The following is a 20,187-nucleotide window of genomic DNA, read 5'->3' as shown; positions in this document are numbered from 1 at the left end:
ATCACACTTGTGTAAGTATAAAACGATTCTTGTGCTCGTTTGGCACCTACCACCACTGATAACTCTAAATGTCATTGTGTTCTCTCACACATGGTATCTCTGGCTTGGTAGTGTTTTTCATGGTCATTTTATTTCGGCTCTATCTTCAGTTGACCTACATAAGGTGCCGAGAAATTCATGTGTCTCCCGGTAGAGCTCGCACTACTTATTTCATAATGTTGTGGGAGTTATAATCATATTACCTACACTTATAAATCTACTGGGGTGAGACATGCATGTAAGGTTGTGCAAAATGCATGCCTTACATGGCTTGATGCCTTGACCAGTTCATGTGTTGAACTTGGGGTGCTACCATGTGTTGATTTGTCACCCTGATCCATTTTGGATGACATGAATGTTCTGTAATAGCAATTATGTGTTCATTTGTCCAAATTGTATATCCTTGGATTTTGATAGGATTGTGTAGGCATATCTACTATGTGTAGATGCACATGCCGTGTCTATCGTATCCTTGATCCAATATATGTATATGGTAAATTAGACGTATTCATTAAAAAAGGTTAGGGTGTGCTTGAAAGTAAAACTTATATCTATATGCACATAATTGAGTGATCTTACCCTATATATATATATATATATTGTAGTTGGACTAACTACTTCGGACCCAATAAGTTTGGGGACCATATTGTGCTTAATTGGTGTTTTAGGTACTTTGGAGAAGCATCGCTATCTTGACTTATTCTCAGAAAAAGATGGTGCTAGTCATGAAGAAATTAGAGTCAAGACAGGACTCAGCTACTTCTACGTCATACCAATGCTTTTCCGGTAACAAGTATTTACTTCATGCATGTACAATATTAGAGTCAACACTGTGTAGGTTGCATCATGGCATGAACATAATACTTTTTCCACTTTCTAATTTCCTGCATGTCCTTGTCAATCACATTGATGAAATGCTTAGTGTTGGTGTTCTCTTAGCTCTTCATGGTCATATGAATGAGACAAATTTGTGCCATGACCCTTGTGTCATGTGCCTTGCTCTTATAAGAGGATAACTTGTGCATGATTCTATGCACTCATGTGTTTGACGTATTTTGGACCCACATTTATCGTAGTAATCGTATTAAAAGACTTACATCAGACCATGTCCAAAATATGTTAGTTGAGAGGTCCCTTTGGCTGCTACACATGCGAGAATACTTAGTATCACCTCATCATAAAAAAATCCAAAATCAGCTTCTGCCTCCTCCTCTCTCTCGGTCCTCCGCCGTGTCTCGGACGTCCGGCGACAAATCTCATTCCGGTCATCCGACCAGTGTCGGTCGTTCGACGGAACAATCCTCTCCGGACGTCCGACGCATCGGGGCCTATAAATAGCTGGGCGCGGGGCTGGGCTTTGCCCTAGCCCTCACGCGCCCCCTTTTTCCCCTGCCGCCGCCAGCTCCAGGAGCGCTTGCCAGCGCCGCCACTCCCAGATCTGCCCGATCTCCTCCGCCGATCCTTCTCTTCTTCCTCTTCTTCCTCCGCGGGATCCGTCTACACGTATCTCCTCCGTCCCCCTCGCGTTTGGTTCCCTCTCTCCCAAGTCCACGTGTTCGTTCCTATGGTTTGACCATGTACGTTCCTCATTTGGTGTTTCCATCCATGTAGGTTGTTGTGCACCATGCCCAAGGTCAAGCTCGCCGCACGGAAGAACGTTGCTGGCTCATCCTCTCGCGCCCCTACTAGCACGGGGTCGGACTCGGAAGGGCCACGTCGTCCCTTCAAACGGACTGCCCGGCGTTCTCCGTCTCCACAGCTCCCCTCGTCGTCTGATGGTGATGAGTCCGACTTCGAGGATGAGCTTGCCGCCGAGGACCTTGCTGACCAGCCCGCCGATCGGAGGTCCAAGCCAAAGCCCGGGACTCGCAGGGCGTCCTATATGCCACCACCTCCTCCTTCTCAGCCCGCAGGTGAAGCTCGTCGCATCTCACTAGAACCCCCTGCTACCTTAGGTCGTGCAATCACGAACTTCAACACACTTGCCAAGTCTTCATACCTCACTTTCCGCCGCGACATTGATCAATTCGCTGTCGTATGTGACTCTACGGACTCACGTTTCCGCACACACGTCCAGGCGGACATTTTTACTACAGTCATAGTTCCTAAGGGTCTCTCTGTTCATCTCTACATAGATCTTGAGCATATTCGCATGCACCCGGCGAAATACCCGGGTGCCATTGAGCTTATTGAGGCATCGGGGCTTGCCGCCCGTTTGCTTTTCATCGCGATTTTAATGTTGCTGCCATTCACCAGTTCTATGCCACATGCTTCTTTGCTCCAAACCACACTGTTAGCTGGATCACCTCTGATGTTCGCTTCACAGCTTCTTATGATACATTTGTTGCCGCACTTGGTTTCCCCAACTCCGGCTTCAAAATACATAGGAATGATCCTAACCATGCACCTAAGTCCATTGAGGCGTGTGGGTATCTTCTCAAACCACTCAGTGAGCTTGATGCGGATGAACGCATGAAGGATCTTAACTAGGTATCCATCTGGCGCTCACCTTACTTCATCATCTTTCAGTGTCTCATCCGCACCATCTATCCCAAGATGGGTGATAAGGGCTCTTGTAGTGGCTACTGTATTGACATCATGTCTCACTTGTACGAGCACCCCAAGAGCAAAATTAATGTGCCTCACTTTCTATGGCATGAGATTCGACTTGCTAGCTTTCAATACAAGCGAGCCTTTTCTCATGCCCCTTCATCCAGGCTCTTATTAATCATGTTGCTGATTTCTCTGTTGCTGTCACTCACACACATCGCAAGTGGGTCATTCCCGCTCACATGGCGGATAACTATGCTCCCAAGAAAGCCCCATCCTCCACATCCACTCGCCGCACTGCTGCCCGGTCAGCCACCCCCTCATCTAGCTCCGCTCCTCTCGATCGCATTGCCAAATTCCTTGGCAAGGCACATTATGCTATGATGAAGGCCGTCTCTTTCCAGTGTGGTCAAACCCATGATGTGGTTTCTCGCTTAGTCTCCTCCAAGAATGCCCTCAAGGCTCGTCTGAGAGCCTCGAGCGCTCTTGATGTGAGTGATGATGAGGCCCCTCCTGCTGCTCCTCCTTTTGACTTTTGCTTCCCATCTGGTCCTGAGTGGGCTGATTTCCTTGACGAGGCTGGTGGCAGTGGTTTGCCTGATGATGAGGATGATGAGGTTGAGGATGATGCCTGATTAATGATGATATTGATGAGGGTGATCCTTGAGTATGTGATAGCATTGCCGGTTTTCCCTCCTTTTTGGTCCTTGATGCCAAAGGGGGAGAACATTATCTTATCTTAGTTTTCGATTTTAGTTCCTCTCACAATGTATGGTATGATGTATTATGTCGAACTTAATGATGTATCATCATGTAACGATACTTATGGATGGTGTGCTATGGCATCACCTATGGATGATATATTGTTGAACTATCATGTGGAGTTTTATGATATCCTATTGATGCATATGATATGCTATGTATTGTTGCACTATTATGGTGTTATATCATGCTATTATCTTCAATGCACACATTAAGGGGGAGTTCCCGCACTTACCTATTTTACTATGCATATAATAAGGGGGAGCTTCATAAGCATCGTAACAAAACTCTCCTAAGCCACACATGTCTATTACTATTGTTGAGAGCTATATGTATGTTGTCATCAACTACCAAAAAGGGGGAGATTTAAAGTGCAGCCATGCCCTTAATCGTGTTTTGGTGTTGCTGACAACACACCTATAGATAATTAATCACTAACCCTTTTTAAGCTATTGTGAATGATCATGTGTTGATAAGGACAAGCTCATGTGCTAACAAGGACACGATCAAGATAAGCATTCCTGAGCACTACATGCTTGATCCTTGTGGATGTTCACATGGTGGACAAATGAAGATAAATATATAAGCTAGGCTTTCCACATTGTGTATGGGAGAGCTACTTGAAGACTTCATCATGTCTTGCTTTCAACATTGAGCCAAGAAGGAACAACAACATCAAGCTCAAGTGAAAGGGCTAACTCAAGGTATCAGTTACTTTGATGTTAGCGGTGCGGAGTGATGATCAGCAAATAAAAGTACACACTCAAGTATGGATCATCGGTATCCCTTTTACAATTCTTGAGTCTTTAGGGATCCCGCACTATTAAGAGGGGATCACAGGTTTTTGTGATGAACTTGCTCAAACTACATATTCACTATCCTACTCAATACCACTTATTCTCTACTCTGCTCCTATCTCAAAACAGGTCTACTGCCTCGGACTTCCGGCTCCCTCCGGACGTCCGAGGACCGGTCAAGGGTCGGACGATCGACAAGCTCCTGAAATCCGGAGCTCTGCACCAGAAGAAATTGAGCTCTATAACTCGGATTTCTCGCTCCCTCCGGACATCCGAGGGCCGGACGACCGACCAGCTTCGGAAATCCGAAGCCCTGCACCAGAAGAACGTGAGCTCTATAACTCGGATTTCCAGCTCCCTCCGGACGTCCGAGGGCCGGACGTCCGTCCCCTTTCGGAAATCCGGAACCTCCCACCAGAAGAAGTTGAGTCGAATAACTCGGATTTCCGGCCTTCTCCGGACGTCCGGTCACTATTCAATTCACAGTGTTTCCAGTCATATCTACAGCCCTCGGACGTCCGACCCCTGTCGGATGTCCGACCCCTTGCGGACGCCCGGACTTCCGTAAACTGCCAGACGTCCGGACCCTGTGTGACTTAAAGTGTCCCCAACGGCTGTTTTACACTCCCCACTATATATACCCCTCTCTCACTTCGTGAGAGGGGGTCCAATACAACCATATCCTCATAAGAACACATTTCTACCTCACACACATTTGCTCACGTCAAACCTTAGATCCCAAGAGCATTTGTGAGCCCCTTTGAGAGTTGTTCCAATCAAAAGATAGATCGTCTCCCTCTCCTTCTCTCAACCCAAGCTATTTGAGATTTGAGCAAGTTTTGAGCATTCCCCGTGATCTTCTTACTCTTGGAGGTTGGAGACTCCTAGGAGGTAGGAGTTCTTCGGAGAGGAATCAATCCGTGTGATTACCCCCCGGAAAAGTTTGTGAGGGTTTGGAAGCCACCTCAAAGGCTTACCACTAGTGGTTGAGAAACGCCTTCGTGGTGTTATCTCAAAGGGAGAATAGGGTGAGCCTTCGTGGCGTTGGTGTGCCTTCGTGATAACATCCACCTCTCTGACGGTGACTAGCTTCCCTCCAAGGAAGTGAACATCGGGATACATCTTCGTCTCAGTGACCTTGGTTATCCTTAACCCTAACTCCTTACTTGTGGTTTACTTGTGTTACTTGAGCATACATACACTGCATATTGTTTGTGCTCATTAAATTGTGTTGGCTATTTCTTGTACAAGATTAATCATTCAAGCATACCTTCTATATCCACACGTTCATACTTGCAGCTTTTGATATATCGTGTGATATAGTGTGATCTAGTATCTTGTGTTGTTCACCTACTTGTCGTGTGATATAGCTCAAGTAAGTTTGTGTAACTTACTTGTGCTTGTTAGTAACTGTATTGTGTCCATCTTGGTAGATCGTGTTGTTGATACACGTTGCAGTGCCTAGTGCATTTAGGATTTGTGCTTGACAAGTACCCTCTTAGTTTATTTCCGCATTAGTTTCAAGCCAAATCCGAAGAAGTTTTTAAATAGCCTATTCACCCCCCTCTAGGCGTCATCGAGGTCTTTTCAACTGACGATGAGAGGGATAGATATAGATTTTAGTCATGTCTACACTAATGTTGTTTCGTCTAATGCTCATATTATGAAGAAACAAGGCCAGTTTGTACCAAAATGGTACCCTCTTGAATACAATTGGTGTTCATGTAGTACTACCTAGAAGGTAGTATGTGTAGATAACTGCGTCCGGAAACTGGAAAAAAGCAATTAGGATTAGGAAGATGCAAGAAATAAGCAAGTGGCGCTCAATCCAATGAACAAACATAATTGAACATAAATATTGATGCAAAAGGAAGAACTAAAAAAATATAAATACACTCAGGGCGATTCAAGTAATTAAGCTTACAAGGTCAGTGAAAAACCACAGATCTACTTCTCCCAATCGGATAGACTCACTTGGTTTATTGGAAGAGGTGGGGCCTCCAGAAGCTCGTCCCTGCAAAGGAGCTTTTTTTACATCACTTGCTTTAGTGGATACCTTTCTCTTTTCCACTGTTGATCAGGAGACAAATTTGGCATCAAATTGGGTAGTAGTATGTTGTACCGGAGTACTGCATCGATGCTGGCTCTGTTGGATGGTCCTTCGAATTTGATAACGATTATTTTCTTGATGCAGCTTGTTTAGGCATCAACATCTCTACTCCTATCTGGAATTGGACGAAAGGCAGCTTCAAAAACTAAAGCACTAATGGACCAACAAGTGGAAGTCCAATTCTGAAAGAAGTAGTTTGTTCTATATACTAGATTGGACAATGTTAATCTAGCATAAGCATTGTCAATGTTATTACATACAGGGTACTTGAAATAAAGCCCATGAGACATGGTTTGAAGAGAAGAGTGAAGCTCTCTTTCTATAAATTTGGAGAAATCCATGGAATCTTTATTTTAGTTATGTTTCTAGGTATGCCAAAAATTCATGGAGTAGCTCACATATGTCTTTATGGGTGTAAATTTAATTATCCATTTAAGTGCATCGATCTTTAATCTCTATAGGCTTACTGGAGTATAACTTATTTGATATTTTGGTAATTGATTCGTTGATATGTGCAAAGCTGGCCGGAAGCTTGAGCTCTATCTTGTAATTATGTGGCATCATGTTTAAGGATGGCTTCAAGAGGTGCTAAATAGATATTTCAGATTTTATAGGAAGTTATGTGTGTTTGCCAGCCTGCAACACCTGTTGCATTTTCTTCAGCATGACCAACAACTGCACCTCTGAAGTTAACCACGGCCCGCTACCCAAGATCCTCCAGATGCTTGACGGATAGCGTCACTGTGGCGCACGATTTCGAGGTGGCCAGTTACCAGTTGGTAGATGGCACCGGGGTCGGCAAGCTTTATTTGTTTCTTAGACAAGTCACGCTTTTCTATATTATGGATGGATTCTTGATAGCCATCATGGATTAGTGCTAAGTAGGTAATCGGATATTAAACAAGTAAATTATGTACAGTATAGTACTGATAACATGGTGTTAGTCTCTATGATATTTTTTTCTTAAAGCCTATATTAGTCGATTCTAATTGGTTTGTACAGTAACACCCACAGATTACACCATTCAATGAGTTCGATTTGGGGCAGGATCAATGTTGTTCGCCGTTCTGTTCCATGATTCATAGGATTTTTACTTGTCTTTTACTTCTGTTCTGTGCATGTACAAGATTACTTATATTAGAATTTGTTAAGAAAATAGAAAAAGATCCTTTTCAGTTTGAAATAAACTATAAATGAATCTTTTCAGAAAATAGATAAAGATCCTGCTGAATAGTGTTGTACTTGCACATGTTGGAATTGTAGGAAAAAAATGATGGATGATCTACAAAATGATCCAGATGAATTCAACTTTAGGGTAAAAGAGCGAACCATCATGCATGCTGTTTGGATGGAAATAACATTCATTTAAAATGGATGAGCGCATTTTTAGAAATTTATCTTTAAAAAATGAATTAGTCGAGATTGCACGTGCAAGCTTACTAGCCTTCCCTAATAATAAAGCACAGAGTGCTTCTTCCGTCCGTCGTGGCTGTTTTGCAGAAAACCCCCTGAAGTTTCCCAAAATCAACCCGGAGTCCAGATTTAAGTGAGAGACGAATCGTTTTTTTGTTTTTACAGAAAACCCCCTATGCTTTTCCGAAATCAACCCGCAGTACATAACACAGCGAGAGAACAAATCGTTTTCTGGATTTTTGATAGAAACCTCCTTCAATTTTCATAAAATAAACCTGCAGTACATACTTGAGTAAAAAAACCAATCATTTTCCGTATGTTTTCGAAAACACTCCTACAATTTTTAATTAATTAATCTGTAGTTCAATTATAAGTGCAAAATACTTTAAAAAATTATATATTTTAAATAGTAACTCCAATTTTACATTATTATATATGAAATTTTATTAGAAAAATATGTAAAATCTGAATATATTGTTGGTTTATCTATTTAATTTTTTAAAATTCTATTTATAATGTAATTTAAATCAATAGTGATGCGCACAATCTAAATATAATATTATTTTATTTATTTAATAATTTTTAAATAATATTTATGCTGTAATTTTAATCAATAGCGTACAATCCATTTTTTATAACGAGGCTGATTCATGTTGTTAATTAATCCGCGGTCCAATTATAATTAACAAATACAATAAACAATTATATATTTTAAACTGTAACTCTAATTTTAAATTATTACATATGAACTTTCATTCAAAAAATGTGTTGAATCGAAATCTAATGTATCTTACCTATTTAATTTTTAAATTTCTATTTATAATGTAATTTGAATCTATAGTGATGTGTATAATCTAAATGTGATGTTATTTTACTTATTTAACATTTTTTAAATTTTATTTATGCAGTAAGTTTAAATAAAGATCTCAAGTCATGATTATTAGGTTAAGACGTGTTGTATGGTTTGCTTCCCTTGCAACGCACGGGCTCTTTTGCTAGTTTTATTTCAGTGGGGCTCGGTCACCAAAAGTTGTCGGCCCAGATAATAATAATTTAATAATTGAACCTATGTAAAAACAAAATAAGGAACGCTAGCAGTTTCTTAAAAAAAAAAGGGAACCCTAGCACCGTGGCAAATCCAAAACTATTCTTCTTCAACCTCCCATCTGATCTCGACGTATTGAACTATTGATCGCGGTCGCCGTCGACGCCACCAAAGAGGTACCCTCTCCGCTCCCTCTCCGCTCTTTCTTCTTCGCGGTGGAGCAGCGGTGAACCTAAATTTGTGAAAACAAATCTGAAGACCGCCCTCTGTCGAGTCGAGAGGCGCTCGGCATCGCCTAACTGTCCCCGCCGCTGCGCTTGCCGAAGTTCTCGTCGCTGCAGGGCGCGCGTGCTCCTCCACGTGCCGTTCTCCTTGCCGACCTTTTACTGCGCCGCCTTGCCGTCTCCCTCCACCCTGCCCCGCAACCCAGATCCGCGCCGCTGGGGTGAGGACAGTGGGGGACACCGAGAGCGACGGTGGTGTGTTGCTGTGGCGGCGCTTTGTTCAGTTTTTTAGTGGCGTTGAGAGAATGAAGATGTTTTTGCTCCTGCTGCTGATTGATTGTTATGTGCTGCTGCTTGCTGGCTGATTTGCTATGTGCTGCTTGCTTCTACCTGCGTCTTCCTATCTGCTGCTGCCGCTTGCTAGCTACTGCCTGCATATGCTCAATAATTAATAATGCTTTTTTGTTTTAAATATGGAGAAAAGTAAAGTCGAATTGAGTAGATATTTGGTTTTTGAACATATAACCGTTCAAAAATACAGTTGATAGACATGTCTAGTCGTGACGGAAAATTAATAAAGTACAAGTTGCTGGAATTAGAGAGTGGGATTTGATGAATTCAGAGAAATACTACCTCCGTCCGGAAATTCTTGTCCTAGAAATGTATAAAATGGATGTATCTATAACTAAAATAAGTCTAGATACATCTATTTCTAGGACAAGTATTTTCGGACGGAGGGAGTAGATAATTTTTTGGCGAGCCTCTCCAAACGACGATGTAGGTAGTCAAATTTGCGGAGTTCATTGGACTTGCTCTAAATCCACACAATAGTGGTAATGTGGAGTTGCTAGTTTTTCCCATTTGAACCTTCTTGTGGTAATGTGGTCGGATTCTTGCATTCCTTGGCTTGGTGGCTAATTAGCCAGTCACACACTGCAGCCACCATGTGTGGCAGCAATCTCTGTGTGAATGGTCAGTAAGCTCACCTACATTTACTCGATTTGTTGTGTCAATTGGAGGAACGACTCTTCTATGTGATTCCTTCTTTGATTCATTAACTCACACATTGATGAGCTAAAACTCTAGTTTTCTCACAACAAAGTTATTAAATTTCTAATACTGCTGCAAAATAAGCTAAATTTTGGAAGTACCTTTGGCAGACATTTATTAGGCGTTTACCTTGACATGGTTCTCTCGATTTGTGTTCTGTGTACAAGTTTCTTTTAACGCTTCTATGTATAAGGAGTTAGTGAAACAGTCAGCAAAATTAGGTGTCTGATGTATAATACTGTAAAGTATTGTTGCATTGCAACTCAGTTTATATAATTGACTTGTCATTGCTAAGTGCAGAGTAATCTCCGATTACAAGAAATTATATGACGTTTCCTTTGTGGAACAACCTTATGCAATCCTTCTCATGTTAATGCAGTCTGAAGCCAGTCTAGGCTTGGTGGCTAATTAGCCAGTTATACACTTGAGCCACTATTGCAGCAATCTCTGTGTGGATGGTCAATAAGCTCACCTGCATTAACTTGTTTAGTTGTGTCAATTGGAGGAATTCCTCTTTCACATGCTTCCTTCTTTGGTACATCGGCTCACACAATTGCACTTGCAAGTTTTTGTTTGGTGGCAAGTTTGTGTAGGGTCTTTAGGAATTAGGAACCATTGTGCATATATGTGTTGCACTTTGATGCTTCTTTTTTATTACAACCAATAATCTGTGGTCACCTTAATGTACTCCTGCTGGTGTACATATTGGTTAACGTGTTAGTGAAGCAATCAACAAGATAAGAAATGTATCTTCTGAGCAGTATGTTCCACCTTAACTGATGTTTGTGCTTGTGCTTTGGTGTTTATGTCTTTAGAGCACCAGTATTTGATTGTGGATTGCCTGCTAGTTTGTTAGGAAGTTTGTACCGTCTAGATTTGTTTTACAAAACTGGTGTGCAATTGCTGAGTGAAGAGTCTTCTCTGTGTATAATCATATATCATGTCCCCTTCCTGAAACAACCTTATGCTAACACATGGTGGCTCATCTTTTGAAGCATACACACACAATTAGTCCAGGAAATCACATGTTGCTCTATAGACTACAATATTGGTGCCTGTCCCTTCATACATATAAAACTGGAATCATGTGGTGTTTGATTAGAGGTTATATGCTTTTTTTGTAGCTGGAAGTATTCTAATGCTTAGGATTTTTGATTCATCATCTTTACCGTTGACTAGTAGTATATACATTGAAAAAGATGATTGATTTCTTTTGTTGTACATATCTCTGTGAAACTCAAAAGTAAAATTAGTTTTTTTCTCAAATAGGCTGCTATATTTCTTTTCTTTTTTGAGGGGGGCTGCTATTTTTCTTTTCTTTTTTGAGGTGGGCTGCTATTTTTCTGTTGTGTTCATCATGATGGATTGAATTGCAGACTTTGTCCATTTTGTCTCACTTTAGTTTCAATTATATGCAGTATCATCCACAATGTCTGGCGGCGTCCAATCTTCTGTCCCCCAGCCATCTTCATCTTCATCTCCGGTAAAGCCCGCCTCGACTTCGTGCCGAAAGAAGAACTCCGGCAACACATCGTTTGTCACGCAACTGAGAGATCACTTCCACGAGTTTGTTCATGCCTCCATGGACGAACACAGGACATGCTTAACTAACACTGTCAAGAAATTGTATGCGATGTCGAAGGCCGCCGCGGAGAGAACCGCTGGGGCAAAAGAAGCTGGAGCTGAAAGCGTTTTGCCACTTGAGAGTGAAGTGTCACGGTAGAAACATATGATACGATGTCAGTTCTCTGTAGTGAAAGTTTGTCGCTGTCACTAAGCATAATCCTCTAGTCAAACAGTAGAGTTTCGATTTTTTGGTGAATATATTATGTACAGTTACATCATGCTGTCGTCGTTTAACTGTCTATATACAAGAAGAGAAACACTTCTTTCTCTTCTATCTATAGAATCACGCTACCCAACACTTGTTTTTCCTGTATTCTGATCTTTTCGCCTATAAAAAACATGTCTTTGTCTATCTACAAGTGCGTCACGAGTATGACCAGGACCGCACAAATAACTAACCCAGCCGAGGAAGCAGCCCAACTGCTCCCCGCCGGCGAGCTGGAGGTGTCCGTCGCGTCGTAGAGGGAGCTGAGCCTGAAATCCGGGTTGGACCCGTACAGCAGCTGCACCCCTTCGACGTCATCGACGGTGAGGTCGGCCTTCTTCTCCAGTGGCTTGATGCTCGGGTACATGACGGCTTGCGGCGAAGTCGAGTGCCCGAGCCCGAGGACGTGGCCGATCTCGTGAGTCGCCACGGACTCGAGGTCGATGGCCGCCGAGGCTTTAGTTTCGCCGGCGAAGTCCAGCGCCCACCGCTCCGCGGCGTCGAGGTGGAGCCGCCCGTTCTTGGGAGAGAAGGCGTGTCCGAGCACGCCGAGCGGCCCGTCGAAGGGCACCCCATCGCCGTGGCTGCCCTCGTAGAACCCCACCTTGATGTCGGCCTTGTCGTAGTCGTCCGTCTCGACGAACGCCACAGGAATGACCCGCGCCCACCGCTCGAACGCGCGCCGGAACACGGCCCTCACGTCGTCGGCCGGCAGGTAGCCCACGGTGGCCGTCGGCGACACGGCGTACGTGAGCGAGACCGGGTCCGGGTCCGGGTCCGACCGCCGCGTCCACCGTGGCTTGCCCTTGAAGAACGTGAACCGGCTGACCGCGCCGCCGTGCTCTGGCGTGACGGACGCGCCGTGGTCGTCCTGGACGCCGCAGCGCGGGGACATCATCTGGTCGAGCGTCACGACGTCGAGCCGGCCGGTGACCGGCAGGCTGAGCCGGGACTGGTACCGTTTCACGGCGGCTTCGAGGTGCTCGTCGAAGGCGTCCATAGGGCCACCGCCGTGCTCCGCCCCGGCGCCGGCAGGCTTGGGCATGTACCCGAACGTGGCCAGGTAGCGCTTCAGGTCGCCGAGCCCCGTCACACGGGTCCCCCGCTGCGCGTCCAGCAGCCGCTTGAACGAGTGCCACCCTTCGCCATGGTGCCGGCCGTGCACCGGCGCCGGCGCAGGCCTAGCGGCGGCGCACGAGAGGAGGCAAAGTATCAGCACCAGCACCAGCGGGAGGCACGCAGCTGCGCGACCGGGGCGACATGGAACCATCAGAGCCAGGCGCGCGGGCGCGCTGGCCGTTATTCTCGTTACAGGTCTCCGTGCGGCAAAGAATCTTATGCGAGAAACAAAACACAAGAGAACAAAAAGGTTCGGATAGGGGAGCCGATGGGTCTTTGGTTGGCCACCGGCTGACTCCGTCGCCGCCTCGGCGTCGTCTCACCTGGTGCCCTTCTCCGTCATACGCGAAGACCAAAGGCCTTTTCTTTTCTGCAAGCCAATTCGAAACGCATATACTCTTAGATCCCTATATTTTATATTTGGTAGAATATGATTTACTCCCTCCGTTCCTAAATATCGTTTCTAAATATAAGACCTTTTAGAAATTTTTCTATAAATTACATACGAAATAAAATAAAAAATTTTACGCTTTAAAATATGTCTATATACATTCATATATAGTTTATAATGAAACCTTTAGAAAATCTTATATTTAAAAACGAAGAAAGTATTATACATTATCTTCTGTCTTATCTTTTTCCTTTTGAAATTACCTTCTGTCTTATCTCTAAAAGAGCCTTCTTGTACTCGAATCCTTATACTCAATATAAATCATCTCATTCCCTTAAAAAAATACTTCCTCTGTCTCAAAATAACTGTCTCAACTTTATACAAGAGCTAGTACAAAGTTGTACTAAGCTTAAGACATTTATTTTAGGACGAAGGGAGTATAAATCATCTCAGAAGTTTAATACAACACTCTTATTCTCTCACATGGGGGCATCAATCACAACTAGAAGGGTTAGAAGCGTTTTGTCCACCGTTGAATTTGTTGGAATTCTTAAATTCCTTTATTACTCACTTTATTTTAAAATATATGATGTATTAGTTTTTTGAAAAGTTAAATTTCTTTACGTTTGATTAAATTTGGAGATAAATATATCAAAATTCATAATATTAAATCGGTGTTATTAGATTCATCATGAAATGAATTTTTCATTTTCTTGTTTAATATTTTGGATGCCGATATTTTTGGCTCTGAACTTGGTCAAAGTTAAAGAGATTTGACTTTTCGAAAAACTAATAACCCTGATATTGAAACTGATGGAATATTTTGTTTGACCGGTAGAGAAGACGATGGAGTGTGTTCTATGTTTATTTGTAATACTGTTATTTGGTGGGCCTTTTGCGGCGTGATTCTATGTTATCTGTTAATCAACCCTTATTTATGTGGGGATATTTTTACATCGATGGTTGTATGTACTATATTCGTGCTATAGTAACACATGGTGGTGCTTTTTCCTGAGTGATTGGAGTCTGCAAGGCGTTGATATATTTTTATAAGCCGGTTGCTATTGATTGATTTGAAAAATCATTTGCCGGATTAAAATCGTAAACCAAATCCAAAATTGAATACCAAACGAAAGAGATTTAAAATTTAGAAACATATAAAATTTTAATAATTAAACTCGAGAGCTCCTTGAGAAATTCTTGATCCGGTTAAAATGGGTGACCATTCTAAATTGAAGCCTTAATTAATTATAAAGATTTAAAAATTAGGAATCATATCATATTGTACAAAATATTGAATGAGAGAGTTTTTAGAAATTGTTGACCCGGTCAAAATTAGGTGACCAAATTGACCCGGTCAAAACAGGGTGACCAAATTTCAATTGGAGACCTCAATTGATTATGAGGCCCCCAATCCTAAGAAGTTTAGTGATATAATATATTTCTTAGACCTACTTTTTTTGTCGAAGAAGCACGAGTGTGCGTTTTGTCGAAGACGCACGAGTGTGCGTACTTATATATCAAAGAGAGGAAGGTGAAGAGGAAGCCCCTCCATATTGAATGTTACATATTACACGTACCCTAACTCCACGCTCGGTCTATCTAATACTCCCTCCGTTCCTTTATATAAGGTGTATTTGTTTTTTGATAAAATTCCACAATGTAAGGTGCATTTCTTCTAATTCTTTGTAATTTTATCATTAGCCCTTCGAAAAAAGGAAAGTATCTCTCCCCTGATTGCATGCATCTTTTATTATAAAGAGAAAAAAGGAAATAATCTCTCTTATGATTGTGTGTATCTCTTACTTTCCCAGCCTAAATGATTTTATTACCTCTAATCAATGATTTGGCCAAGGTTAATTTCGTCTTAACATGTGTATAATTATGTGCCTCGGTCACCGTGCCGGAAATAATACACCTTACATAAAGGAATGGAGGGAGTACATAACTAACTTATCGCGTTGGCCCATGTAGCCAATGCATGTAACATTGGCTTCACGTCTTCCTTGAAGATACGTGCCTGCTTCCAGCTTGTGTCTCCACATCCTCAACAACAATGCACGCACGTCCTTCGTGCACAGTGTAGTACTTTGTTTGTTGGCACACCATTGTGATAAGCTAGACTAGTGTTGTGGGGTTGTAGGATCCGACGTATGTCTAGAGGGCGGGGGGGGGGAGTGATTAGACTACTTGACCAAATAAAAACTTAACCTTTTCTCAATTTTAATTATGGGCAAGTTTTAGCAGTTGTAGCAACTCAATCACACCCTACACATGCAAGTCTAAGAGTATTGCAGCGAAAAGTAATGACATGCAAGCGTAAGTAGAGCGTAGGGATAGGAAGATCAAATGCAAAGGTTGACACGGCGATTTTTGGCATGGTTCCGATAGGTGGTGCTATCATACGTCACGTTGATGGAGACTTCAACCCACGGAGGGTAACGATCGCGCGAGTCCATGGAGGGTCCACGGAGAAGCAACCTTCTCTATTCCACCATGAATTACATCCACGAAGGACTAGCCTCACTCGGGATAGATCTCCACGAAGTAGGCGATCTCCTTGCCCTTAAAAACTTCTTGGTTCAATTTCACAACACGAAGTCGGAGGCTACCAAGCGACACCTAACCAATCTAGGAGGCACCGCCGTCCAAAAGGTAACAGATGTCGTAGTACGATGAACTCCTTGCTCTTGTGCTTCAAAAGATAGTATCCTCAACACTGAATCACTCTCTTACAGATTTGGTATGGGTAGAAGAGATTGATTGGGTGGAAAGCAACTTCGGGAGGTTAGAGATCAAGTTTCAAATGGATGGATTGGAATATCTTGATCTCAACACATGAGTATGTGTCTCTCTCTCAAAAATATGGATATGGCAAGTGTGTGTGCGTTCTCAATGCTATCTCTACGAATGAGAGGTGGTGGATGGGTATATAGGCATCCCCAAAAATCCAACCATTACAACATTATTGCCCCACTCGATGAAACCGAAGTGAATCTCGATGGCACTGATTTGCACAAAATGTGGCAACTTTCGAATTCTCGGTGAGACTAATATAGGAATCTCGAAGGTACCGATATGGTGACCTAGGACAGTTTCCAAATCTCGGTGAGAATGATTTCAAAACTAGGAAATTCTAGTTCTTGAAATCGACATACCAGCAACTTGGTCACTGGTTTCGGTGGCACCAAAAATGGAAGTTGGTGGTACCGAGATTCTAGGGTTTGGCAAAGGTTCTGTCTAGTGAAAAATTGGTAGGGCCAAAGGGAAATTATTGGTGGCACCGGTTTTGATGTTTGTGCTTTGGACAGAGAATTTTGTGAGAGAATAGATGAGTACTCTAAGCACTTGAGTAACCAATTCATCATAGATATCTCACCCCTTTTAATACTATTGGCTTTCCTATGGACTCAAATGTGATTTATCAAAAATATAAAATGTAGAGTCTTGTAGATTGAAGCTTGGAAAATCCTATTCCTTTCCTTGCATCAAGGGGTTTCTCCTCACAATCCTTTAACCAATTAATCTTTGAACTTTTCTCGAATATACTTGAATAGAATCATTAGTTCAATGACATATATGTTGTTATTAATTACCAAAACTACCTTAGGGAGCAATTATGCTTTCAATCTCCCCATTTTTGGTAATTAATGACAACATATATATCAAAGCTTCGACAAAAGATATAATCAATGATTAGCGTAATTGCTTTGATAAGTATGTGAAAAGAAAGATCTCCCCCTAAATTTGGGCATGATTTTGAATTTGCGTTTTAATGCAAATGCACAACCAATTAGGATCATGGGTTACTCTTCCATGTCACATACAACTTGGTGGTGCGCATAAATGATATGAATGAAAAGTAATGCACATAACACCAAACAAATGAGTGAATGATCATCATGTAGATATCTCAAAGATATAAAGCAGTAGCATGAACAATCAAATCGTATGATCAAACACAACGAAGTTTAAGACATCCAAAGGACCAAAATGTTCTGAAAAGCCAAAGAGAGCAATAAAAAGCAAAACTCCCTCTCTCGAAGCCCTAATGATTTATATGTTGGAAATATGCCCTAGGGGCAATAATAAAATAGTTATTATTATATTTCCTTGTTCAAGATAATCGTTTATTATCCAGGCTAGAATTGTATTGATTGGAAACTCAAATACATGTGTGGATACATAGATAACACACTGTCCATAGTAAGCCTCTAATAGACTAGCTTGTTGATCAAATATGGTCAAGGTTTCCAGGCCATAGACATGAGTTGTCATTTGATAACGGGATCACGTCATTTGGAGAATGATGTGATGGACAAGACCCAAACTACGAACGTAGCATATGATCGTGTCAGTTTATTGCTATTGTTTTCTGCATGTCAAGTACCTATTCCTATGACCATGAGATCATGCAACTCCCGGACACCGGAGGAATGCCTTGTGTGTATCAAACATCACAACATAACTGGGTGACTATAAAGTTTCTCTACAGGTATCTCCGAGGGTGTCTGTTGGGTTGGCATGGAGCGAGACTCGGATTTGTCACTCTGTATGACAGAGAGGTATCTAGAGGGCCCACTTGGTAATACAACATCACAAGAAGCTTGCAAGCAATGTGACTAAGGATTTAGTCATGGGATCTTGTATTACGGAACGAGTAAAGAGACTTGCCAGTAACGAGAATGAACTAGGTATGCAGATAGCAACAATCGAATCTCGAGCAAGTAACATACCGATGGACAAAGGGAATAGCATACAGATTAATTGAGTCCTTGACATAGAGGTTCAACCAATAAACATCTTCGTATAATATATAGGAACCAATATGGGCATCAAGGTCCCGCTATTGGTTATTGACTTGAGAGTGTCTGGTCATGTCTACATAGTTCTCGAACCGCAGGGTGTGCACACTTAAGGTTCGATCATGTTTCGGTATTATTGAATTATATGCGTTGGTAACTGAAGGTTGTTCAGAGTCCCTGATGAGATCCCGGACGTCACGAGGAGCTCCAGAATGGTCCACAGGTAAATATTTATATATAGGAAAGTGGTATTCAGGTTCGGGAATAGTTTTGGGGATTTCCGATACTGTACGAGGAGTGCCGAGGGTCCACTGGGAGGGGCCCACTCGCCATTGGGGACACATGGGCCTAGGAGGTGGCGCACCAGCCCCTGGTGGGTTTGGGAAGCCAGCCCCAAGACCCCATGTGCCAAACTTGAGAGAGGAGGTGGAGGAGGAGTCCTCCCAAGGGTGTCCACCTCCCTTGTGGGAGGTGGACTCTCCCCCTACTTCGGCCGAACCTCTCCTCCTTGGAGGAGGGGCCAAGGCAAGCCCACCTACCCCCTTCCTCCTATATATAGTGGAGGTTTTGAGGGCAGCCACCACCTAAAAAGCCACGTGGTGCCCTATCCTCCATAGATTGTCTTCTTCGTCAAGATTAGTTCGGTAGAGCTTGGCGAAGCCCTGCCGGATTAGTTGACCACCATCGCCACCACGCCGTCGTGCTGCCGGAGAACTCATATACCTCTCCATCCCCTCTTCCTGGGTCAAGAAGTCGGAAACCTTCATCGAGCTGTACGTGTGCTAAACCCGGAGTTGCCGTTCGTTCGGTGCTAGATCGTGATTGGATCGCGGGATGGCTTGCGATTTGGATCGCGAAGACGTTCAACTACATCAATCGCGTTTCTTAATGCTTCCCACTTAGCGATCTACATGGTATGTGGATCCGATCTATGCTCTCGTAGATGGTCATCACCATGGATAAATCTTGTATGTGCGTAGGAAATTTTTTGTTTTCCATGCAACGTTTCCCAACAGTGGCATCATGAGCTAGGTCTATGAGTAGATGACATCTTGAGTACAACACAAAGGAGTTTGTGGGCGTTAATATTCAGATTGCTTCCCTTAGCCTTTTCTTGATTCAGCGGTATTGTGGGATGAAGCGGCCTGGACCAACTTTACTCATCCACGTACGAGAGACAGGTTCCATCGACTGACATGCAACTTGTTGCATAAAGATGGCTAGCGAGTGTATGTCTCTCCTACTTTAGTTGAATCGGATTCGACAGATGCGGTCCTTGTAGAAGGTTAAATAGAAACTTGCATATCACCATTGTGGCTTTTGCGTACATAAGAAGCGTTTTGCTACATGAATAGATCTTGTCTACATCATGTAATCGTTCTTAAGGCATTACTCCGTTTCTCCATGAACTCAATACACTAGATGCATGCTGGATAACGGTCGATGCGTGGAGTAATAGAAGTAGATGCAGGCAAAAGTAGTCTACTTGTCTTGGACGTGATGCCTATATACATGATCATTGTCTATAATATCGTCATAATTATTTGCTCTTCTATCAATTGCGCAATAGTAATTTGTCTACCCACCGTTTGCTATTTTCTTGAAAGAAGCCACTAGTGAAACCTACGGCCCCGGGTCTACTTCATATGATCTATTTGCAATCTCTACTTTGCTATTTGTGTTTCTATTTATTTTTTCTTTTATTTTCAGATTTGTATTATCAAAAAACCCAAAAATACCTTGCTACGTTCTATTTTCTATCACTCTTATTTGTATCTATCACTCTATCCTTACTTTACCCACGAGGGATTGACAACCCCTCCACTCGTTGGGTTGTGAGGATTTGCTATTTTTGTGCAGGTGTTGCTTACATAGTCTCGTGGATCTTCCTACTCGATTGATACCCCTTGGTTTAATAATTGAGGGAAATACTTGTCGTCGTTGTGCAACATCACCCTTTAAGCTTGGAGGGAAACCAACGCATCAGCGAGGAGTAGCAGTTTACCCGAGAAATACCACTAGTAGAAAAAGGCCCATTTGTTCCGGTTCCA

The 20,187-nt window shown here is 42.7% G+C and overlaps 1 protein-coding gene across 1 annotated transcript; it reads right to left on the bottom strand.

Moving 5' to 3' along the window:
- Positions 1–11,778: 11,778 nt before the first annotated feature.
- LOC123439670 (metalloendoproteinase 1-MMP-like) lies at positions 11,779–13,318 on the bottom strand. The gene has a single exon (XM_045116361.1). The coding sequence runs from the start codon at positions 13,089–13,091 to the stop codon at positions 11,970–11,972; it is 1,122 nt and encodes a 373-aa protein (XP_044972296.1). The 5' UTR covers positions 13,092–13,318; the 3' UTR covers positions 11,779–11,969.
- Between the last annotated feature and the right edge of the window lie 6,869 nt (positions 13,319–20,187).

Source organism: Hordeum vulgare, chromosome 1H (assembly GCF_904849725.1).
Source record: "Hordeum vulgare subsp. vulgare chromosome 1H, MorexV3_pseudomolecules_assembly, whole genome shotgun sequence".
Taxonomy (NCBI): domain Eukaryota; kingdom Viridiplantae; phylum Streptophyta; class Magnoliopsida; order Poales; family Poaceae; genus Hordeum; species Hordeum vulgare.
Note: the sequence above shows the minus strand (reverse complement) of the source record. Positions and strands in the feature narration are given on the sequence as shown.

Coding starts and splice junctions, on each gene's coding strand:
- LOC123439670 (XM_045116361.1), bottom strand. CDS start 13,091: ATGGTTCCATGTCGCCCCGGTCGCGCAGCTGCGTGCCTCCCGCTGGTG.